Source organism: Strigops habroptila, chromosome 8 (assembly GCF_004027225.2).
Source record: "Strigops habroptila isolate Jane chromosome 8, bStrHab1.2.pri, whole genome shotgun sequence".
Lineage (NCBI taxonomy): Eukaryota > Metazoa > Chordata > Aves > Psittaciformes > Psittacidae > Strigops > Strigops habroptila.
Window position 1 is genome coordinate 58,160,358 of NC_044284.2, and position 25,338 is coordinate 58,185,695.

Below are 25,338 nucleotides of genomic sequence, written 5' to 3' on the forward strand. Positions count from 1 at the left end.
TCCCGCGCTGGCTGGTGCCAGTGGGGGTGGCGTGCAAAGGTGATAATTGAAAGTTGTTGGGGTTTGGGGTTTGTTTGTGTGTTCTTTCACGGCCAACCCCTCCCCCCCCTCCCCCCGCTGAGTCAACAGGAGGTTGTTTTCTACCTTCTGCTTCCTTCGGTGAAGGCGGCAGCTTCTGTTCAACCTTGGTGGAGGTTGGTAAGACAAGACAGGGTTGTGCCAACTTGTGACCATCACTTGGCACCAGGGAACAAGGGTGGGAAATTCTGGAGGAGACGGACAGTAGCTCGTGTCTGTGGGCAGCTATATGGACCATGTTTACAGAAGCCAGGAGGCAAGTGATTCACTTCATTCATAAAACCTGAACCTCTGATCTGGTCTCTAGAGGTAAACACAAGGTAGGAATCACTTGCCTTTTGGGAGGAGAATGGTGGATGAAGGCAGAGGGTGTGTCAAGAAGAAGGGGAGGAATGCAGCTGACATGGGGTCATGGCTCCAAGGATGGCTGTGCTGCACCCCAACCATGGATGTGGCCTTGACATCAGCCCTCTAGTGCTGCAGGACCACAGCCCAAGATGTCCTTTGGCTCCAGGACTGAATGCTAGTTATCTTTACAGCCAGATGGATGAAAACTTTGGACAGTGAAAACAAGGCGGGCTTGGAGCATAAGAAAAACAGGTCTCTGCTTGCAGGATGAATCTCCTCCCTCCCCCTCCCTTGATTGAGACCTTCATATCCAAAAATCATTGAGCAGAAGTACAACAGCTTCAGCCTCTGAAGGCTGCCAAGCATTCTTGCTGAGTGAAGCTGTTTAGGTACACCGAAACACTGCCGAACCTGGAGCTTGCGTAAACCTTTCTTACCCTGGAACAAAAGACCTGCTCCCATGGCAGTCAGGTGCACACACGAATCCCTGCCTGTGAAAACACGCTGAACCGGTCTCTGTGCAAAAAAAGACAGGTTTGACCAGAACATCCCCTTGTACAGAAAGGATCTGCCAGCCAGGCCCAAGCATCAAAGGCAGACGGGTGCTCCACAGCCTCCGATTAGCATCGCATGAGCAGAGCCCAGAGTTTGCACCACTAAAGGCCACAACCAGCATCCAGCCTCTGGCTCCAGCAACACGCTTTGTTTGCATCTGAGTTTGTTCATCCATCTGCTTCGCTGGGATAGCTGCAGAGAGCTGCAGCGTGCAGAGCAGCATGCAAACCACCAGTCCCGAAGTCTCCTGGCCCTTCAGCATCCCTGCTGATGTACGTTTGTGTGAAGAATCAAACATCACAGTGGTGCAAGGTGCAAGCTCCAGCTGCACACACAGACACTGCTCAGGCAACATCCGCAGAAGCGGTTGCTTGGTATCCTGGTGCTCGTATGGGTTTGGGTTTGTTTTCTTTTCCATTTCACCTGTTTCTCTTTCACTTCCTTCCTGCCCTGCAGGAAGCAATGGCAATAGCTATGCTTCATCACCATGCTCATGGCTTGTGGTACCTACACCTCCGCTCCTTTGGCTTTCACTTCTCTATGGACTGTCATTGAAATGCTCATTTAATATCAGTGTTCATTCTTCCTGTAGCACCAAAACGTTTACTCTACATGTGGCTAACACAGAAAGGTCTCTATGGACCTTGCCACCACATATTGCCTTCTCCCGTCAATGCCTCCAGAAATTATCATTCTCCTTTATTTTCCAAGCAGTCATCAGGGGTGAGCCCTGGCAAAGCTGCACCCCCTGGGCATAGGCTGCCGTGTGAAGCTATCCTTACCCTCCCAGCATGAGCGTGCAGATGAGACCTGACAGCACCGGGGCAGCGGACGGGAAGCGGAGGAGGAAACACCATTGCTCAGCCAGAAATAGGACTTGGCACTGCTGATACACAGCCCCACGCTGTAATGCTTGCTTCTTTAGATTTATCTTCTACATATTTACCCGTGGCCTTTTCTCCCTCTCCCCAACCTGACCCACACATCCTGAGCTAGGTCTCACAACTCGCCAGCCCTGCAGGCACTGGCTGTGCCCTGGCTTTTATCGCCTCCTGTACCGTTTCCCCTCTGACACTTTTCCAAGCCCTCCTCTTTCACCCAGACATCTGTATTCCTGTTTTCTTCCAAGTAGCTGGGGGTTAAGGTGCAAGCACTTTTCTCAACCCAGCACGTGAAGGGATTCATGGGGCTGAGCGCCTGTCAGGCAAGGTTTCTTCCTCCCACTCAAGTTACGTAGACCTGGACAGCATATTTTGAAGATAATCATAGAATAAACTACGTTGGAAAAGACCTTTAAGATCAAGTCCAACCGTTACCCCAGCACTGCCAATGCCACCAACAAACCATGACACAAAGGGCCTCGTCTGCACGGTTTGTGGACACTTCCAGGGACAGTGATTCCACCACTGCCCTGGGCAGCCTGTTCCAATGCCTGACCACCCTGTCTGTGAATAAATTGTTCCCAATATCCAATCTAAACCTCCCCTGGTGCAGCTTCAGGCTGTTTCCTCTTGTCCTATCACTTGTTACTTGGGAGAAGAGACCAGCCACCTCCTGGCTCCATCCTCTTTTCAGGTAGTTTTAGAAAGTGATAAGGTCCCCCTGACCCTACTTTTCTTCAGGCTACAAGGGGGATTAAGAGTCTGTCTTCATGACCATTGCCCTGAAACTAAAGCCGCCCCACTACAACACACTCACTCAAACCCCAAACACTTCCAAATCACACGCAGCACCAAGAAAAATCCCTTTGCATTTAGGACAGGTGCGGGTCTACAAAGTTCTTCCACGTGTAATAAAACATTGCTACTAATTAGGATAATAATAGCAAGTGCGAGCTGAGTTCTGCTTCCTTCATTTCCACCTGCTATTTATTTGCAGTTTGATGTGGTATTCGCTTCCTGTCATGCATTCTTGCAAATTACTTCTGTGCCACGTTATCTCGCCGATGTGGTTCATCCAAGGAGTGGCCGAAACGCAGCTCTGACCATGTGTCACCACTAAGAAGTTGCTTTTCTTCTGTAGGAGGAAGAGAGAAATGACTTAAAAAAGTCAAGGTGGCCTTGTAACTGTGTGCTGTGCACACGTGTAGATCTCAGCACGTGTTGTGGGCTTCTTTTATTTCCCCTCTTTTCCCCTTCAACCCACATCTTTGCAAAACAGCGAGCTGCAAGTTTTCTGTTCAGCTGCAAAGTGTCTGTTTTTCATGGAAAAAGTGTCTGTGCAGAGCACAGTTGTTAGTTCCGCTAGGCAGGGGCTGTCCAGGACACCCGGCAGCTGGGCTGTGGCTCTTCAGATTCTATTTTATTTCAATAATATTTCTTTAAAGCTTATAACATTGCTAATGAAAAAAGGATGCTCTCTATAAAAAGGGATTTGCTCAAAGACTGGGCATAGCCAAGAGCAGTCCAATACAAACCCACAAGTGTTCCCATCACACCCTCTCCAGCAGTGAGCAGGTGGGGCCTTTCTGTACGTCCCTCAAAAGCAGCATTGGGTTTTTTATCGAGATGCCCTCATAGAATCACAGAATAGTTTGTGTTGGAAGGGACATTAAAGCTCACCCAGTTCCAACCCCCTGCCATGGGCAGGGACACCTTCCACTAGAGCAGGTTGCTCCAAGCCCTGTGCCCAACCTGGCCTTGAGCACTGCCAGGGATGGGGCAACCACAGCTTCTCTGGGCAACCTGTGCCAGCGCCTCAGCACCCTCACGGGGAAGAATTTCTTCCTAACATCTAATTTCAATCTCCCCTCTGTCAGGTTAAAGCCATTCCCCCTTGTTCCATCACTACCTGTCCTTGAAAAAAGCCCCTCTCCAGGTTTCTTGTAGCCCCTTTAGGCACTGGCAGCTGCTCTAAGGTCTCCCCAGAGCCTTCTCTTCTCCAGGCTGAACAAGCCCAGCTCTCTCAGCCTGTCGTGTATCATCAAATCCCAAAGGGTCACCCCGATCATCCCCACTGGGTAAGGGCCCTGTTCCTCTGGCAGGGGAAGGTCGACCCAAAGGCAGAACACAGCTCCCACCGGGATGTTTAGTTGTGTTATGAGCTTTTATTTAAAAAGCACATTTATACAGCAATAATTTCGCAGATACAAACTTCAGTTTTGTATTCTACAAAAGTCTTTGAATATTCTTCTCTTTACAAAATGAAACATTACAAAAATACAGACAATTTAATATGAATTTTTTTATACAAATGTCTCTAATTGTAGTTATTTTCATTAAAATATTACTACCACAGAACTACAATATTTTAGTCGACTATAAAAAAATTAATTCAAATGCTTTTTTAAGCAGCAAAATGTAAATAACACAGGTCAGGACACAGTTTATAGTCATAGTGGATATATCTAAAATTGTTTCAGAAATAATATTTTACATAGTTAATTTTTAAGGTTTTATACATTATTTATATAATATTTATATATAAAAAAAATCATAGCTTGCTATAGTTGAAATGATAGGACGGATTCTGTAAGAAGGATGTGCAAATGGCCGTTCTGCATGCTTTGCGGGATCCCTTTGCAAACACGCTTTGTGAAAGGGCTGCAAACCAAGAACCTGTGGCTTCTGGGCAAGAAAAATAAACATCAAAATTGGGAAAAGAAAAAAGGAATCATACTCCATATAGGCACGCTGATTCACAACCGGTGCCACCGAGCGCAGCACAGGAACTGGTACCTGCCGTGGCGCACGCTGGGGTGCCCAAGGAAGGAGGAAGAGGAGGGAGGGATGCACAAACCAACTGACACCCAGGCTGGGACGTGCCGCCCAGCAGCCCGTCCCAAAACTGCAGAATCAAAGTTACCCCAGGACTCAGCCCCGAGGTTGTAGTGCGAATGCGTCTTCGGCAGAGCCGCTGCTACCCACTTGCCAGCTCCTGTGGGCACACAGAATATCTGCTGGGATTTGAGGGAGGGATGACTAGGGATGCTCTTTTCATGAGGGGCTATTTGTGCGTGCTGCACATGCCCGGGGGCTCAGGCAGGATGAGCCCTCATGAGTGAGTAGAGAGGAAGAAATGTGGCTTCTCTACACAGAGTTATCCAGTCTCACTGCATGTCTCAGGATTGCTTGCTAAATGTAGTGTGAACAGAGACCCATCGGAGATCTTGGACTGGGCAAGCTTCTTCTAAACTAAGTCACAGTATGGCATAGAGGAGGCAAAAATAAACTAGTATAAGAAGAAGAGAAAAAAAGCAACTCTTACAAACCAATCCCAGATCTTTACTCAGTGCTGTTTCTCGCATGTAGTGCTATACAATTTAGTTGTGAGTTGTTTTTTTCTCGCAGGCATTGGAAATCTTCATAGTAAAAAAAACCCCTAAGATGGCGAGCTTTCCAAAAATCCCTTAGCGTTCATTAGGCTATGAACAATTTGGCGTTCACTACAACATGAACACTCAAACCAATTGCACATCCAGAACTCCGGCACCTCTCTTTGTTCAGCTTTTGTGTTTTGTGTGGTTTTTTTCCTTTCTCATTGTCGCTTTGACTTAGTTGACCACCACCCCTTTCAATCCAAATGTCGCAAGTTGAAAAGACCACAGAGTAAGACTTTACTGGTCGGGCAAGAAAGTCTCTCCCTACATTCTACTGTCTGATGAGATTTGAGAGCAGCAGGTAGTTGCTGTCAGCAGTCATTTTTTTTGCCAAAAAAAAAAAAAAAAAAAAAAAGTTAAAATAAAATACAACACCCATCCAATTTCTCAAAGGTCTACACCATGTTGTGATGGTTATTCCGCTCAATGATGTCCACAGGTGAAAGGATCTCCTTCCGGATGGGTGGTGGAGGCAGGCAAGTCTTTGTCTTGGGCTTGAAGAGATCTGAGACGTAAAACACCTGTAGGGATAAATGGAAAAGGCAAATTTAGCCACACTGGGGGATGCTTTCTTCACAAATCTGGTTTACAGAAGATACACAGATGTTTAAGCTGCAAAACCAGCACTACTTGTGCTATTGAACACTTATAATAACACTGCTATCATAACACTGATAGCAGTGAAATCCCAGCGCCTGCTACCACCATAATAAGGAAAAAGACTCAGACCTCACAAAACACAACCTAATACCATCACAGCACAATTTCATTTCTCATTGTGTAATCACAGAGTGTAATGCCCAAATCTGTGTTGAATGGGTTGAAAAGCCAGGAAACAGATACATGGCCCCACACTCCAATAAAATAACAAAGGTCTCCAAAGGGCTGGCCTGACTCATTGGTGAGTGGTTTTAGGGATGGAGTTGTCATGAAACAATTCCTTCAGCCAGAAATCAGGTAGGCAATTAAAAGCTTTCAAATCAAAGCTGTGTTAAAAGTTATCAGCAGTGAGTCAACGGTGAGTGATGCTCTCCTCATGCCCCACCAAGGCATCAATACAGAGCCACGGTCTGGTCCTGAGACTAAAACCTAACTAGAGGAGGAACTGACTATTCCTGACTAGTTCTTCCTAAATATTCCGTGATGTAACCCCTTGCCCGGATGTGAAAAAGTCAGTGCTTGGCAATTCGGGAGGTAGCAACACAATAAGAAACAAAATGCTGGGAGGAAACTTCCACATCCTCCCTTGGCAGCCACTGCACAAAGCTTATCAGTCCTCCAGGACCAGGACACTTTCTCCCTTGCCAAACCTCAGCCCCGCACCAGAAGGGAAAAGAGTGAGACAGCACGGATCCTCTGGACAGAGCAAAAAGTGGTGAGGAGCCATCATTTCATTAGCTGGCACTAAAGCCCCAAACTTCGGTCCTGCTGCTGACTGCCAGCCCTAATTTCTTGGCTCATCTCAGACATCCTCAAGCACTGATACTTTGGACCACGCTGTGGGTTTGCTAAGCTGAAGCCCCAGGAGGAGCAGCAAGTGGCTGTAGGAATTAGCAGCACATTTGAGTTTTCTACCACAATACTTGAATACAAGATAAATCAGGGGGAAAAAAACACGTCCATGGTGCTCAAAAGGATTAATATCAGATGAGTACATCCAGGCTGGGTAACACAGGGAGGGAGCAAAGGTCTTCTCCATCTGCACTGCCACATTTTCTAAATACCCACAGCCCAACTCAGCAGGTCTAGTCATCCTTGAAAACAACTTTTGCAAGTCCCTATCAGCGCAGGCAGATAAGGAGCTGAGCTGAACATAGTGAACCTGCTATAAGTGGCAATTTACTCGTGCAATTATAACTGGGGATGCAGGAAGCTGAGCTGTTGTTGCTTGGCTTTTATTGCTTCGTGGAAAAGCAGGGAAGGAGCTGACATATAAGCCACCTCTTTTTGTTCCACATATGTGCTGGTGTCTGGCTGCCTAGTTGTATAACAGAGCCATGAAGTTGTTTACAGACCGTCCAAGTGGCATTGCTGGTACCTTTGGTTAAGTAACAGGATCCAACTGATCCCACCAAGGATCGCAAGCTGCAGTCTGGCCTCTTGCTGCAGCACTGCAGTGTAAAAGCATCTTGAACTGCTCTGGCAATGGTTTTCTTTTGGGTTGTTAATAACTGTAAAACCGCTGCTCAGCTTGCTTGGTGCATTTCTGATGCCATCTCACTCTCTTGTCCACCTCAGAGAGCTGGATTCAATCAAAAAGATGTCCAATTTCTGCCCCAAGATAGCCATGACAAATCAATTTATGGGAAGAGATTGCTGAGTGCAAGAAGCATATGGGGATTACACCGAGCCTGGTCCTTATTTTGGACAGGAATGAGTTATGGTGGAGTGTCATCCTGGGTATTTTAGCTTTTACTGTGCTGCTCACTGCTTTTCAGGATTTAATTCAGAGACTGGGTAAGAGTTTTCATTTCTCTTTAAACTGTATTTCACTTTAACATGGCTGGAGGTTATATAAACACTTATAGGAATCATGAAACATGATCTTTGGGGGTTAAACAGTGTGTTAAATCCTCCTAATGCTTGAACTGTTTAACACAAAAAAGGACTAATAAATGTGCAGTTTTTCACTTGGATTAGCTCCATTTCCTGTAGAAGGTGCTCTCCACCCATAAAGAAAACTTGACAGCAGAACACTGAGTGTGTATTGTACAAAGTAAGCCAGTATCTTATATTGCCACTTAACAATTCCTATTCCTTTTCATTATATTGAAAAAAATCTTTAATCGCATACAGAGAGGTGAGAACCACTCATTTAAGCTAACCAGAGTAACACCAGGAGCAAGTCTTTCCAACATCTCCCCTCTTCTCTCTCACCAGACAAGACAAACTACACCACACATAGCAGGCTGCCTACAACGGGCATAAATACTATTTCCATTTAAGAAATCCTCATCATATTTCACCCTGGATCAGCGTCCAAATGTTTCATCAGCTGGAAGTGCTTGACACTAATGTCTTCTGCTTGTTATTTCAGGCACTGAAGGACAAACGTGTCTGCTGCAGCACAACCTGAATTTAAGCTCTGGCAGCCCTTGGAGATGAAACTTACAGTTGGTTTCTACTGGAAATTGCAGCCTGATAACTGTGGTATTTTAACAGCCCTTGAGTATCAGAGTGGACACTTGAAGGCTTTGTTGGGGGAAGGGGTGTCTGGAAGCACCCATGGTGAGTTGGAGGTGATGAGTCTCCAGGTCCCTCCCTCTGCTTCAGAGCATCCCATGCACAAGAGCTGGATCCTGGAGCTGGGCAACAACCTGCAGGACATACCAGTAACGGCAGCAAAAAGCTGCTAAACTGTATGTTCAATGCAAATTCCAGGGAGTCTTGGGGTGACTCTTCTTCTTGTCCTTTGCTGCCATCTCCCAAAAGGGAGGAAAGTCTGCTGGCCCCTCCTAGGCAATGGCTCACACCAGCAAAGAATGTATTGATGGTTCTTTGCAAGCCGATGGACTGGGACAAGGCTTGGGTTTAAATCCTGGCCTGAGCCCTAAGCTGCTGCCTGAGATGTCTCCAGCCACCAAGCCATGCCTGCAAATGGTTTGGAGACAACTGTCTCTTACATGAGGCAGCTGGGAAGAGAAGCATGGGTTGCAGGCTCAAACCTGAGCCTGCCTGTGAAACTCAGGCAGCTGCTTCCTATGTCAGTTTACCTCGACACAGGAAAAAAGCCTAATGCTGCCACAGCCTCTCCTTCCCAGCACAGCTTCCAGCTGCAGGAGGGCCAGGAGGGGACAGCCAGACCTGCCACTTGTCCTGGTCAGAAAGCATCCGGACACCCATCCGGAGCATCCGGAGAGCTATTGTCTTTCTGAAACCGCTGTTGGGATCCAGAGATGGATCGCCTGGTCCCTGCTCCCTTTTATAAATTGCTGTTATCCCACCTCTCAAACAGAAAGCCTCATGGAGGGGTAAACAGCCCCTTATAAAACTGCCTGGTGATGTGCATTTGGTGTCTCAACAAACCCATATGATAGAAATGCCAGTCTCAGGATTGAGAGAAGCTGCTTCATTGTTCCCTGTGTGGCCCAGGGTCTTTTCTCCCAGGGCTGCCAGCTGACTGCTGGGATAGAAAAACACTACCAGGATTTGGAGAAGCAGCCTGACAACATTGGAACGAAGGACACCAGGACCTGTAGAAGGCATTACAGCAGCAGCATACACACACTTCTCTAGTTCCCCCTCTGAATGTTCCAGCCCCACATGGGACACCCGCACTAGGCAAAACCCAACAGCCTCTGCTCAGAGAGTTAATAATACTTCATAAAAACTTTCCGACAATGACATTTTTGTTTTGGCTTTGGAATATTATCAATGAGTGGGAAGTACATAACCTATTTTTCTCCTTGAAAACTATAACATTAGTGAACTTAATTCCTTGCTTCCAAAGCTGCTTTACATTTAGATCACTTAATAAAAAAGAGGAAAAAAAACTCCAAACCCAAACAAATCAAGCAAGTGGTGAGCTGTTCAAATCCTGCTTTCAGGAATTTGGACAGACAAAGGAACAACCATAACCCCCAGCTCCTTTGTTTCTATGCGAAGCAGCCACCCGACCCTGCCCTGCCAACTTTAAACATCTACATATGTCACTTCGAGTTACAGGGCTGCGCAATCAGGTCAGTCTTTGGAAAGCAAATTGCATGAGAACAAGCCTGGCAGCTGAAGACATGCAGGCATGGCTTTTGTTCACCGTTTTCTCACGAGCCCTTTTGCTGTGTTAAAAACCCACCACCAAAGGAGGCAGCTTGCCTCCCTTCCCTGGGCAAACACCAGCTCCCGCTCCCAGGGGATGGCTTTCGGCTGAATTGTGCAGTGAAGAGCCAACCACCAACCACCCCAGACTTCCCGCTTGGGTCCTGGTGGAAAGCCTTGCAAATGAGCCAGTCCTCATTACCAAGAGCAGCTGGAGAAGCAAATGCTGCTGGATGAGACGGAAATACTCTCCCTTGTCTGAATGCCTTTTTATCACCCTGAGCTGCCGGGGTGAAGGGGCCCTTTGCCCAGGAGCTCAAGGCTGATGGGGAAAAAACCCTAAATGTGGTATTTCTTGCTGAATATGCAGTTTGTTTGGGGAGGGAGAAGAGAAATTGCTTCATCCTTCCAGCACAACAGTGGTGTTTGCTCATGGGGAGGGGAAGCGCTGGTGGGTCCCCATTGGAGCACCCACCATCATGCTGGTAGGATGCTCTGCTCTTGAGCCATGTCCCCTCATCTGCAGATGAGGTTTACAGATGCTGTCTCATGAGGATAACACCAGACCAAGCTCCTGGAGCATGCTGCCTTCTGCCACATCCCAGCTTTAACAGGAGTTCCATGAGCTCGCAGCAGCATGGCCTGGGGAGGTGCCTACTACTCCCCTGAGACCCCCACCATCATCCCCCACCAGTATGCCCACTGCTGTTCCTTGCAGGGTTGGCCATACTCACCACGCAGTAAGCCACCAGGGCTCCCTGTGCAAAGCCTGCCAGCACGTCGGTGGGGTGATGCTTGTGGTCCGACACACGGGACAGGCCGGTGTAAAACGCCATCATGACGAGGGTGAATTGGAGCAGGGGACGGAGCAGGCGGGCTCCCTTCCACGTGAATCTGGCCTGCAGATAAAACTGTGGGGAAGAGAAGGAAACAAAGTTTGTGTTAATTTGAGGGCAGCAAAGGAGAAGTCTTGCCCTAAATGTGCACACATGGCAGCAAGCGCTCTGTAGGGCTGGTCATGGGGCACCTGCACCCCTGTCGCTCGAAGGAGGAAGTTGTTCTCCAAGAAGGAGGATGCTCTTCGCAAATGTGTGGCCACCATCATGCAGAGAGAAGGAGAGCTGGAGGGATTTTAACCCACGGAGGGGATGCAGAAAGAGGTGGACGGGTACACCCCATCCTTGGCAAGCCTGGGTCAATGTCTTGGGACCCCCTGCATCCCAGCTCACACCATGGCCCTGCTTCAGCCTCCACACAACATCCCATCAGGCGAAGTAAGGAAATTCTCCCCTGTGGCTATCTAATGTGTAACAGAGGCAAGGTCTCAAATTCGGGACAAGCAGAACACACAGCACCTCTTAGAGGAAAATCAGGAATCAGTGCAGCAAGCCACACCCCCAGAGCCAGCCCCAAGGATTTCCAGACAGCCACAACCTCTGATGACATGCAAAATACAATCCTCTAACATTGCCATCATGTTTCCCAGCCTGAACCCTGGGGTTTGCACGGATGTAGGGAGCAGCCACCACACCGCGCGGCATAGGAAGTAATTTCTACCTAGTGAGGGAAAAGCTAGGTCCTGGCTCGACCCAAAAAGACGAAGCTGACATGACCTCAGTTGGACATTGTCCCCTTGTCGTGACTATCTCAGGCCCATTTCCGTTTCAGCCAGTGGGCACGGCTGGTTCCTGTGGGAACCGGGAAGCTGGGCGGGAAGAGAGGACAGGAAAACGGCAACCCACTGCCCACAGATGAGCGGGGAGGAAGACTGCGGGAAGGGAGGGACGCTGCAGTAACCTTCAGGCTTGGGAGCACAGAGGCATTCGATGGCTCTAAGAGTGTAAAAGTGCTCTAAGAGCATAAAAGTGGAAAACACTGCTCGGCTCCTGCGGCTCAGACCAACTGCCCGTGGGTTCATCCGCAGCATGTATGTTCTGCCTGTTCCTAAATGAAGCACTGGAAGTCAGACCCAGTATGCTTCACGGGACTCTGCAACATCAGAGGGCTGGAAAGGGGTTTAATACCCATTTACGATCCCTTTTACACACCCAGAGCAATTTACACTGCCTTGATATAAAAGGGAATGAAGCTCTCGCTGGGTTCCCACAAATAACTTAATGACACCATTTACCTATAAAAGCAGAATTAATTGGAAAACTGATAAGGGGGAAGCATCATTTTGGCCAATTTAGTATGTTTGGCTGTTGCATAAACATTATATTTACCCCTCTTTGGAAAGAGCACATGCTGGGCTCTCAAGAGGAAATGAAACATCATGTCATTTCAATAGAGCAGATGCTCCAAATTATCCAAATTGTTAGCCAATTAACATGGAAGAGAGCAGTACCAAAACAGCTCAGTGCTGGCTAACGCACATTATGATTCTGGGAAATATATCTGCAAACCAGCCAGAGTCTGGGAACTGAGCCACGTCACCGCGGTGCACACCCCACACCATGCAAACTTGTGTACATGATGCTATGGGATGAGTTACAGCTCTCTAGATCACACAGCAAACCCATCCTGACGTATGCAGCAAATGGACCACTGGTCTGGTTCTCTAGTTTGTGATAAAACCCCACCAGCAATAAGGAGGTGCTTTCCCTCCAGGTAAAACGCAACCACCACTGAGCTGGAAAGCTAGAGCTGTCAAACAGCGCAATCCCATCCTGCACGGGCACTTGCAGTGATTTAACAGCAGGCACTTCATCCTGCAAGCAAATATCTCTGCGGTTCATTAGCAGGGAACTGCATCTTCAGCTTGTAATGCTTAGGCTGGCTGAATTTTCACTGCCATAGTATTTGTGCACCCAGGGATCTGCCACTGGGAATAAACTGTGCAGGAAGGATACTCGTGGGAAGTATTCAGGGAAGGTGATGATAGAGGGAGCTGGGAGCTCTGGTATCTTTAAATACAACTTCTCAGTGTAGAGACAATGTACCTTGAAAAACTTATTTGTGAAAAGCATTTTTAAAGTACACACAAAAGAGAGAAATATAAGCTTCTATTGCCATGGCTTAGATTAAGGACTACATTCTTGCTCAAGAGCCTCAGCCCAGCCCAGGTGACAGTGCAAACCTCAGGCTCCAGTATGCTGTTGCAGAGCAAAATTATCTCCAGTATTAAAAAGTATTAAATCTTATAGACTATTACACTTAATTTTACCACAGAGACTTGATTCCTAATGTCTTACTTTAGTCATAGAATCATAGAATCAACTCAGTTGGAAAGACCTTTAAGATCATCAAGTTCAACCATTACTCCAGCACTGCCAAGTCCACCACTAAACCATGTCACTCAGGGCCTCATCTACACGGTTTGGAACACTTCCAGGGACAGCGATTCCACCACTTCCCTGGGCAGCCTGTTCCAATGCCTGACCATCCTTTCAGTGAAGATCTTTTTCCTAATAAAAGTCTTGAGGCTTTGTCACATCAAACTCTTAAGAAAGAAATGTGCTGCTGGATAATGTGACATTTGTCTCTTTTGCACAGCCTTGACATCCCCTCAAATCATTCCATCCCACAAGCTCGGACTAAATAGTTCATCTGCAGGTGAGGATGCAAAGTATCAATTAAAAACTAGCAATAAAAAGCAAACACCATGTTTGAACACACAATAAAGCAGACACTTCTGGAGCTGAAGTAATTGAAAACAACCTTGTTTGTATATACTGACCCATTCCCTCCAAAGCACAGCTCTGAACTGTGTGCCTAATGTACACACTTCAGCCCTGGCAAAGGAGTGCAAAGGCAGCATGGCACCATATGGGCTCTGCTGGGTGACACCCAAGTCCCCAGCACTCAACTCACACCCCATACCTGTATATCCTGGAGGAGCAAAACCCGCCCGAACAGATGAGCGTCTGACACCACACTATCAGTGTGATGATCTCGACTGAGTTCCTTTCACAGCTCCAATCAAAGTCTTGGGAAAATTGCTGTTTAGTTCCCCATTCATAAGGAAAAAAGGGTAACAGCACTTTTCATATTCTAAACACCAGGGTGCTGTGCCATAAGTACTTTAGAGGCAAGCCTTGGGGTGCTCTGAACTTTGCCTCTTTCAAACTGAGGGCAGAGAAATCTAGTTAATAAGAGAAGATCAAAAAGTAAAAGGGGAGCTCAGGGGCTGAAAGGATCAGAATTTCCCTAAAACAGGAATTAGTGCTTTTACTAAGAAATGGGAAGTTCCTGGCAATTTATCCAAAAACCTGCTTTTGAAGGGTTTCTCTGAAACCTGGGAGCAGATGTGAAGTGCTGCCTGCTAAGGACTGCCAGATTTGGATGGGAATGTGGGGCTGGATGGAGCCCTTCCTGGGAGGGGATGGAGAAGCAAGACCACAACCAGGGTTCTTTCCACCACAAACCATCACAGGGCAGCAAAACTCAGGAGGAGTATCAACAAGAGCAAGGGTGGATGAAATGAAATGGGATCATGCAGAGCAGGAGTTATTTGGAGCTGCCATCCACAGTCTCCTGGCAGAGGCTGAGTTACCACAGAGCAGATGCCTTGAAGGACGTCACATTGCTCTTCTTCTGCCAGGGGACTTCCACAGTGCTGGTGGGGACAGCCCGCGACCGCACACAACCCCTGAGTAAACCCTTTGAGTAGGAGCTGGCAGGGGACATGGGCTAAAAGCGTCACCTCCAGCCTCCCGGGGCTTTCTGCCACCCAGAAATCCCATCCTCTTCACACTCTCCCCACCGCAAGGCTGAGCTCCACCAACCACGGCCCTCAGTCACACCTTCTGGGAAACGGCTGGTCTTGTTTCTGGCTGTCCGACCTGAAGTTACCTCCATCTCCAGCCCTATCTGCAAACAGAGCGGTACCCAAGGTGGTACGGAGCCAAAACCTCTCCGACCCAACCTCACCCTGGTGTAACACACTGCCCTGGCTGGGCAGAGCCAGCTGGAGGAAGGGGAACTGAAGAATTCAGCTTTCAGCATCAAGCTGGCCAGAAGTCAAGGACAGGAAAAGTGCAAAGACCTAGCAGCACTGAAGGCACGTGCTGTTTGCCTCTTCCCTGCCCTTGCTGATCCTCCCTCCCCATTGGGAACATCCCCATCAGCTCAACAACATAGTTCACACCTCGGCCCTGGCCTCTGATGCAATTCCAGTTTATTCACTTACTTATGTCACTGCTAAACTTGACTTCAAGTCCACAACCACCACGGAGTTTCCTTCACGTGGACACATCATTGCACAGCAGCACCAGAGCACTGGGATCTTCTCCACCCTTCAGCCAGAAACCCCAGTGAGAAGCCTCACACTTACCCTGATACACAAACACAGCAACATCTCTAATTTTACATATAAATTAGTAGAGCACACTTAAACCTATTCTGATCTGAAGTCTTCAGCCTCACCCACCAATGCACATTAAATACACAAACTGCCCTGTTTTGCTGTCATTTTATCCTGAATCAGCCAACATTGCTGAGGAATATTTAGCTTTTTTGATATTAATTTAGCTTTTCTGATACTAATTTAGCTTTTCTGCATCGTCTGTGTGGTTGGTTGTGATTTCAGGCAACCTCATGCTGCAAGAAAAATCAGCATTATGGTCTCACATGCTCGAGGGGAGTGGAAAGCATCCATTGCTCTCCACAAAGACTCCCAACATCCATTAAAACTAAACCGAGAGGTGCAAGTCAGGTCCAGAGGGCTGCATGAAATAAGCTGTTACATACCACCTCTTTCCTCAGCCTGCTATAAATATGTATTATGGGCTTGCTCAGCCAAGGAATAACAAAGCAAGGAAAATTAAGACAAAGAGGATTACCCAAGTGTAATTTCCCCTTTTAAATGTTTTATACAAAGGCCTGATGTTAATTGAGTATTCTTGGTGACAAGAAGGCTGCAAGAAACTTAGCCATGAAGTCTCAGCATTTAAAACTAAATCCCAGGAGATATTACTGTGTTGTAAGTGCCTTTCCTCAGGACTTTTCCCCCAAAGCCCTCTGGGGCTTGGCCTCTAGCCACCTTTTCCTACTGGAAAAGGCCAAACTTGCTTCTCCTTGATGGATACTGCAAGGTACTACTGCTGTGCCAGGCAATGGGGAAGCCGTGGTCACCCACCCACTGGCCACCAAATCCCTGTGCAAATCCAGCCCCGTGGTGCAGGTGAAGCCCCACGGGACGTATGGGAATCAGGTACCTTTTAATAGATCGACCTCAGCTTTCTGGCACCCGTCTCCATCAGGTGAGGCAAACTTGAAAACATTATAATTCAGAATGGGCTCTAAGAGTGAAGCCAGGGAACGCCAGGAAAGACGGGAAGTGACTTACTCTTGAAATATGAAGTATTGTTCAATAGGGAATGCACTCAGGACATGGCTGATCAGCCCAGCCTCTGCAGCACATGCTCAGCCCCACATATACCCCCAATTCTGTAAAGACCAACTGAATCCATCTCTTGCAAGCGCTGGCATAGTGGATGCCACATTTCTAACCAGGCTTTCCAAAGCCACTGGTTCTCTGCGCTGAGCAAGAGAGCAGGGTTTATTCTGTATTTTTTTTTTTCTGCCTCCCTTCTTCTATGTTCAGGTTCTGCCAGTGGCCATGGAGCTGAACTGATGGAGAGCAGGGTGCTGCTAGATAAGTGAGAAGCACAGAATCATTTAGGTTGGAAAAAACCATTAAGATCGTCATTTCCTTGCTCCTGATACACACCACATCATGCTGTCTTGTCTCAAGCTGCCTTTTTCCACCTTCAATTTATGACTGAATACTTGGTATAATTTTTCCCCTGATTTTTTAAGGCACAAGGCAACTGAACAGCTGGTCAGACAGAGCCTGCTTGTTTCGGGACAACGAAAGAAATCAAATCATTCTTAAGGGACTGGGTGTCAAATCCCCTCCATGGAGAAGGATAAGCCGAGCAGCAGATCAGGGGGATAGGGGCAGAGGCTGCTGAGCACTGATAGCTCAATTGCTCCTATATGGGGACAGGGAAGGGCAGCCAAGAGAGATCAGTGGCAGCTTTCTGCTCCGAAGTGTTATGCAGGAGCTAAATGCCACTTTTGAAGCCTGCTGCAAAGTTATAAATAAAATCAGGCAGCAGGCATTGGTGCAAAGCAGTGCTGGAAAACGAGCCATGAAGGTGGAAATGCAGGGAGGGGGTGAATGTTTCTATAGCTGGGCACAGCACCCCAGGTTTGTCCTCTAATCTAAGGATGCTGCAAGGCATGACCTGTGCAAAAGGTAAAGCATCAACCTTGGCTTCCTAAATGGCTTGGGAGCAGCATCTCCTAAAAGAGAAAAAACCTGGAAGGACAACCCAACTCTTGTGAATGGAGAGAAACCACCACTGACTTCATAAGGACCAGCAGTGCTCACTGTTTCCAGATGCCAAGCTCGAAAGCATCTCCGGGCTGACTTATCTGAATCTGACCTCTTCAGAAATAAATAAATACCAGTGTGAGGGACGGTTTTCCAAACTCAGCTCGGAAAGTTTTGCAATGGCAGCAGCAGAGGGCTGAGCCTCCTGCAAAGCATCACCAGGGTGGCTCTGCATCAGAACGGCTGGGAGGAAACTGCCAAAAATGTTTACTGAAGAAATTCAGAAGTTTTCCAAGAATTATATAAAATAAAAGGGAAAACAAGGAAAGCACACACCATCCCCAACAGCCTGGAAAGCTTAGTCATTAAATTGCTCACAGGAAGGGGGGAATCCAGGGCTGAAAAGGCAGGCGGGAGTAGTGGTCACTTATCTTTTCAGAGGATGAAGGGATGGGGGGAAGCACTGCTCAGAGATAAAAGCTCATGTTTAATGTTTTAATCAGTGCCATGCTGTTACTTTGCCTTCTGGTCTGAGCTTAAAGGAGATGGGACGGCACAAATCTTGAATGGAATCCAAACCTTTTTCCCTTATTTTTTTAAAAAACCTAAATAATTTTTATATATATATATATATATATATATATATATATATATATATATGTAAAACCTGAGCAGAGATCACTCTCCAGACCCTCCCAAACACTGTGTGCGGGTCCAGCCCCTTGCAGTTTGCCTCCCGCAGCCCCAGCAGGAAGCACCTTGGCAGCCGCCCCAGCCCCGGCACAGGAAGGGTAGAGCCATTTCTCACTGACAAAGAAAAACAAGTCCCAGCCCTCGGCTCCGGATCCAGGCGGGCAGAGGCTGCTCCACCTGCTCCGCTGGCACATTTGGGAACCAGCCTTCACCCCTCGACGGCACATCTTCCCCCCCATCATTGCAACATGTTGGCTCACCCAACTCTCTCCCCTGTGGAAACCACAATGTGGGGTGAGCAAAATTGCACAGGTTTTCCACAGGTTTAGTAGCATTCGGATTTAATTGCAACCTCGGTTACATCCCAAATCTGCACACCCCAGGAGTCTCCATCCCAAATAACACCACACAAGCTGAGAGGTGTATCTTTCCACCACGGACTTGTTCAGGCTCTTTCTTTCAACCAGCTCCCTATCTCTGATGCTCATCGTGCTGTTATTGCTACAAAATGCAGGTGAGTGCCTTGGGAATGTGGGACAGGGATAAATCTCAATCTCAAGCAAGGCTGAGGTTACTTACCACCAAATACAGCATGGTGTAGAGGGAGAAGGATGCGTGCCCGGAGAAGAAGGATTTCCTGCAAAACAAAGCAGGTGCTAAGAACCAACCACTAAACCTTCACTATTATAATCTGATATGTAATATGCTGACTTGTCTGTTGCTGCCAAGAGGGTGCCAAAGCAGAAAGACCCCCAACCCCCAACCTTTCAGGTTATAAAACCTCCGTTATCCGCCCTGCTCGCTTGTGAGGCAGAAAGGGAACGGATGGACAGGATGCTCGCATTGTTTGTCCCTTCCTGGTCTAGTCGTGGGACAGTAGTTATTTCCAGGATAACCCGATAACTCATCGTCTCGCCTCAAATAACCAGGAAACCATAAAGAAATAAGAAGTGAGCAACTTCTGCTGTTGCTTAATCGTAGCATGCAAAATGTGGGCCTGGAAATGTCAAAAATGAGCATCTGATGCATTTGATAGAGAGTTCAAAAGCGAAGTCCTGGCAGCCCTGCCTGTGTGGAGCCTCTGGAAGAGAAGCCCTCTGCTCTGCCACATTGGACAGCTTGAGCTGCTCACCATGAGCTCAGCTCTGATGGTGCATTCCCACATGGAGCAACCACTCAGGGAAACAATGGTGTAGGAGTAAAGAGAAAGGAAAAGAAATATTGCTCAGCTGAGTCCCACACTTCCCAAGGGAAAGTGCCTGTCTCTGGTAAGTTACAGCCTTCACTGAGAGAACAGCATTTGAATCATCTATTGCTGATAGATACTTAACATAAGACACCGTTTTCGTAGCAGCAACCCATCTCTTTGGTGCCATGGGTTCTCACCTGGCTTCCTGGACCTTGCTGTCATTTCCCCTGCAGGTGTAGTTCTGGATGTAAACTCCCTTAGCACAGTTGATGGTGGAGAAATCCAAATCGCAAACTTCCAGGAAATGCGGCCGCAAGCGCCCGACGGACACTTTGGCAATGTCTGTGAAGGACTGGCTGATGGCACAGCCAAAAACGAAGCAGCCCACTTGCTTGTAGAGTGCTGCCACGTAGGGGTTCTGGATGAAGGACCTTGATTTCTCCTTCAGGTAGTGGATGCGGTAGAGCTCTCCCGTTATAATCTGTGGGAGAAACGCAACAGAGAGGTTAGAGAGAAGGAGAAATGCTGGGCAAAACCAGTGATGGGTGGTAAATGCAGAGCTGAGATGGCTCTTTGTGCTCCGAGCATCTTGAACCAGGAATCTGCTTCCATAGTGAGGCAAGAGAGCTCAGCATCTCTCCATCCTCCTCCTTTTCTCTTTCAAGAAGAGATTACAGTGCTTTAAGTGTTGCTTATTGAAAAATTCAATAAACAAGAAGGAAAAGAAGGTAGATTTTCATTTAGCATGTTGGCATATCTTTACAGAAGTGAAACAGCACCCAGATCTATAGCAGCATAGTGGAAAAACCCAATAATTTAACATAAACCAGATAAAGAATCAGTGTGTGTTAAGGAAGGAGAGGCCAGATCGCTACCGTCCTATCAAACTGATTGTGGAGGAAAACAAACGAACAATCTCCTTATCTTCCTCTCTGAAAACCACAAACAGAACAGGATAAGACTCAGAAAGCCTCAAACTTTTCAGATTCTGGCCCAAAATTTGCCCCCACCAGACCCAATTGAAGCTGCTCAAACCTCTGTAAACACCAGCTATTTCTAGGCATTCTTGCCATTGCAGGGCAGAAAATTACATTTTTCTTGTGTCAGGGGTGCTGGGGTTTGACAATATCACCATAAATCACTGTCAGGGAGCAGAGGACCTGGCTTCTCCTAATTCCAACTCTGAAAAGGCAGGTTAATGAAAATCAGGCTGTGAAATGAAGTCCAAATGTCTCACCTCTCCCAAAGAGGCAAAGCCTTAAATTGTTCTCCATCATATTACACACCTAAGTTTTGAGCTCCAGATTTACAGCTTTAGGATTTTATTCATTACTTTAAATGTTTTTATACCCAAGTAATAAATTGAGACTTTTCCCCCCCCCCCCCTTATTTTTCAGCCATCCCTTGTCCCGCCCCCCTCTAGTCACGAGGGCTATGATATGTAAAATTAACTGTCAGGAAAAATGCCTTTATGTTAATCCCTTTCTGGAGCAGCCAGCAATATTCCTCCTGGTGTGGCAGCCTGCCAGAGGCATGCAGGAGACAAGGCTCCCCTGCCTACCTATTTTAAAAGCTTGGCACAACCTTTGGAAAGTAATAAACTGGAAAATGTATGGCAATTAGACTAAGAGGAGATGAAGCTGTATCATTGTTTGAACTTAACTCGTACCCTGGCTTGAAAAAACAAAGGTTGACCTAAGGCAACTGAAACTGCAGCTAAGCAGGCTTTATCAAAGAAAGATACAACTATCATGACAAAAAAAATACAGGCCAAGCTACAACACTCCACTACAACGTACAGAAATACTTTGGGTGGCTGCACCATCATTTGGGGTTTACATGTCACTGCTCTTTACTTCCTTTACGCTTAGAAATCCGGTGTTGATCTAGAAATGTCTGGGGAGCTGCAGCAAACCAACTCCAGTGTCATTCTAATCTGAGAATGGTCTGGGTTGGAAGGGACCTTAAAGCTCACCTAGTTCCAAGCCCCTGCCATGGGCAGGGACACCTTCCACTAGACCAGGTTGCTCAAAGCCCTGTCCAGCCTGGCCTTGAACACTTCCAGGGACATCCACAGTTTCTTTGGGCAACCCGTTCCATTGTTTCACTGCCTTCATACTAAAGAATTTCTTCCTAGTATCTAATCTAAATCCACCCTCATTCAGGTTAAAGCCATTCCCCCTTGTCCTGTCACTAGGTGACCTTGTGAAAAGTTCTCCAGATTTCTTGTCGGCCCTTTTAGGTACTGGAAGCTGCTCTAAGGTCTCCCTGCACCCTTCTCCAGGCTGAACAAGCCTCACAGACTCCAAAGACCATGGTTTATCTTCATTTTTGGACCACTTTCCAGCACCAGCTGGCAGCCAGAAATCTAGCCATGAGAACTGCAGAGGGAGATCACCCTTGGATGAACATGGAGGCTCCTGCACAAGGGCATGGCCACTGACTGCAGCCTCCCAAAAGCCTAAACTCACAAGAAGGGAAGCTACAAAGCCCAAAACTCATGGCTTTTGCAGAGGGGAGATGAGACGAATTAAGGATGACATCTGATACTAGCAGATGTGCCGTTACTCCAAACTCACAAACAGATCCACGTAAAACCCGAGGCTCTTGGCCTGGTCAAGGCATGTGACCATTTTAAACAGGGACCAACAAAAGTCTGGGGATTAATATTTTTCTTTCACCGCTGGTGGTCTGGGTAATTGCACACATGTAGCAGATTGTAAATTGGAGACTTCATTCCCTTGCTAGCACACTGCTGGGCAGCCATGAACCCTTCCCGCTTAGTTAAAGCCATGGCTCAACCTTAACGAGAAGCTAAAAATTGGGTAAACTTGTTTCTTTTGCAGGGCTGTCCCAGATAAAGCAAGACAGTGAAAAACTAATGCAGTACAGATGTGCATGAGCTGAACAGACAGCCTAAAAAGAAAACAGGTCTTACAGATATTAAGCTCTTCGTATGCCTTGCACTGCTGCTGAGCCATCCGCATGGGATATATGCCATACCTATGTGATGGGCACAGCTCCTGGGGGGACTGTCACATACCGATGGTCACTAATGAGAAGCAAATATCAACCTTTTCTCTCTGTGAAGGCCTTTGGCAGACTTTCGGTTGTTGTGCCCATTTTATCATTATTACAAGGTATCACCAGCAATCCAATTAACATATAATTACTTTCAGAGCTTTTCTAATCACTTATGTCATTGGTGTCATGTTCTCTATGTCTAATCACATTGAAGCGTATCACCTTCAACTGTGAAACAACCAGCTAATCTGTCCGTGTAACTTAGATCATCTAGGAAATGTGTTTTCTTAGGTGTTTTTCATAGGCTTTCAAGGCCTATCAGGTGTAGGGACACAGAGTCTAAGGCAGTGGTATCCATATGAGACGTAGGATGGGGAAAATGTCACCTTCCCTCAGCCATCCCAGGGACGATCAATGCTCCTGTGCTGATCAAATTAACCATCTTCCAGCAAGAAGAGCAGTCAGGAGAGACGTGAGAGCGCACAGTGAAAGGGCACGAGCCTCCCCAGGGTCATCTGCATGGAAATTTGCCTGAAGCCAGTAAATATATAGGTATTAAAACCAAACGCATACCCTCTCACATCCTCATCGAAGCAAAGGTCTTTGCCTCTGCTGTTTACTTAATGAGCATTCTGGGTGTCCTCAAGCCATTTAAAACATGACCTAGACCTTTTACCCCGGGCTAGACTACCCATGACGCCACATAAAGCAAGGGCGTGAAATACTGGCTGCACCATCCAAAACGCCAGCTCCCTGGAAGTCCTCACAACCACAGTCCTGCCTTCCGAAAGCAAACGTTGTGAGCGAAAGGAGCAGAGTCAGTGCCTTGTGGATTTGGAAGGAATTCCTATTATGCTACAGTAATTTTGGTATCTGGGTTACATCTGAAAAAAGAGGTCAGGCTGACTTGAATTTTCCATGCACGCTGCCATAGCAAAGAAATCTGTTGCTTCAATTCCTCGTTAGCCATTTGTATCACTCAACAGCAAACAACCGAGCTTTCGAATTTACCTTATTAAGTTACATTTGTTGTGGGCACAGTGAAACCAGGGCAGAAACATCTAATTCTTTGGGGATTTTCTTTCTCTTTTAATTGACCTGCTATTTCATGGTAGAAAGTTGATGGATCACATAGGCAGCTGATTATGTTTCCAGTTTCTGTTCCAACTCCTGTATTTGCCACTGCCTCATTACTGATCAGAAGCACACTCTGCATGGAGCCAGCGTGCAGATAGCTCAGGCAGTAATGCGAAAATGAGAGGCTTTTTCATTTTGTTTTTATGGCTTTTCCACACTCGGGGGTAATTCACCTGCAGGGGAAAATTCTGCTGTGTTTATGGAATTGGGGGTCTGCCACCTTTTGGGCTTGTTTTGAGGAAGGAGGAGGCATAGGAACAAAGCAGTTTTGAGGACCTACTTTGCGGAGTATATGTGGTCAGGAAATGATGGAGAGATCAGGAAATGATGGAGATATTCACAGCATGGAGCAGCAAGGCTGAGGATGGGGTATTACCAAAGGAGGCACCATGCCATGCTAAAATACCTATTGCCCGTGACATTGCTCCTACGAGGAAAGATGAAAGCTGGAAGGGTAACAAGCACTCCTGAGCTCTCTTCGTCTCCATCCCTCCCATCAAAAGGACCAAGAGGAAGGCAGCATCTCTGGGAAAGCACCTGAGCTGTACTGGCACCAGGTGAGAAGGAAAACATAGGTACTTTTCATAGGGGAATTTCATCTTCAGCTGCAGGCGTTTAGCTAACAACCAAGAGACAGCTCTTGCCTTCTACCCCAGCACCAGATACATGCTGGCACACGGAGGCTCAGCTCCATGGGCTGAATTTTTGGCTGACAGATAAAGCTCTCACCGTGCAACTGTTTCCTAGCACAGCTCTAAGAAAGCTGGCAGAAAGGAGAAATGAGGAGGCATTGGGAAAGTGGTGTATTAACTACTTTTTATAGTGAGAACTGTGAGAATATGCTCCCCTTGGAAGGTTTTAATTGTCTTTTTAAAATGGTTGTAATATAAAATCTCTTAAAATTCTAATACTAAGCTGTGAAACTTTTCCAGGCACCGGTTAGCTGAAAAGATGTATCCCTTTTTTTTTAACCTTATAAAATAGGCAAATACCAAGAGTTATTTGAATAGGGACAAACCATGCCAAGTCCTCAGTGACACTCAAGTCTTTTGGTTTCTACTCTAAACTCTTACTGGAGGGTGAAAAAGCTCACAGACTTGCCCGAACAGCTTTGGGCCTGTTTATAGGCTTCAAGAATAATCTCATTCCTCCTATTACAAGCTCTCATTTGCAAATGTTTATTGCTCTACGCTTACACAGAAGTCAAACAATTGCAGAGGAGATGTGCGCCTCCATAGACAGTGTGGATGCACCAGCAAGACTGTGTCAAAGCCCCTTGCCAGCAGGACATTAGTGCCATTGGCTACAGAGGTGACAAAAAGCCATCAGGGATGCCCAAGGGACAGGAGACGAGGTTTCAGAAGTGGTACTTACAGCAAGGATGGCGATGAGGATGCCCGCGGCACACAGCACTGCATCGTTGATAGTCTCCATTGACTTCAGCGGGTACCTGATGCTGTCGTCATCGCAGTAGAAGCCCCGCTGGTAAGGCTGGATTGTGCTCGTTTCAATGATGAGGAAGGGCAACCCAGCTAGAAAGAAGGGGAGACAATAATCAAACCCATCAGTAATACAGCCAAACACAAGCAGCTTGCCAAAAAAAAGACCCAACTAGAAAACCCCTTGCAAGCCAAGCAGCACCATTCCTGATGGCTTTCCTTCCATATTGTTATCTTTCCAAAGGGAATAGCATTGGGATTTGTTTTTCCAAGTTGCTCTTGTGGGGAAAAAGCATCTCCTCTGTTATGGTTATCAGATGTCTTCACTGCCTGGTTTCAGTTAAGCCTTGCGCATTGCAAATATTAACTTACAGGAATGGACCCCTAAAGCAATCCCTCTGCAAAAAGCCATGAAAATGAATCTGGCACTTCTCTCTGGGGAGGGCCTGATGCTCTGCTGAGCGCCCCATGGCAGGTCTGCCCCAGAGCTGTGCAAACAAACCCTGGAAGATCAAGTATC

At 47.0% G+C, this 25,338-nt stretch overlaps 1 protein-coding gene across 1 annotated transcript in view; it reads right to left on the reverse strand.

Annotated features, from left to right (window-relative positions):
• Positions 1 to 4,007: 4,007 nt before the first annotated feature.
• The window catches only part of PLPP3 (phospholipid phosphatase 3), a 45,985-nt gene continuing 24,654 nt past the window's right edge, over positions 4,008 to 25,338 (reverse strand). The window contains exons 2-6 of the mRNA XM_030495103.1: positions 24,754 to 24,911; positions 19,416 to 19,699; positions 18,609 to 18,666; positions 10,789 to 10,965; positions 4,008 to 5,820 (exon numbers count right to left, since the gene is read on the reverse strand). Coding sequence (XP_030350963.1) covers positions 5,695 to 5,820; positions 10,789 to 10,965; positions 18,609 to 18,666; positions 19,416 to 19,699; positions 24,754 to 24,911 — 803 coding nt within the window. The 3' untranslated portion in view covers positions 4,008 to 5,694. The remainder of the gene's footprint in view (positions 5,821 to 10,788; positions 10,966 to 18,608; positions 18,667 to 19,415; positions 19,700 to 24,753; positions 24,912 to 25,338) is intronic.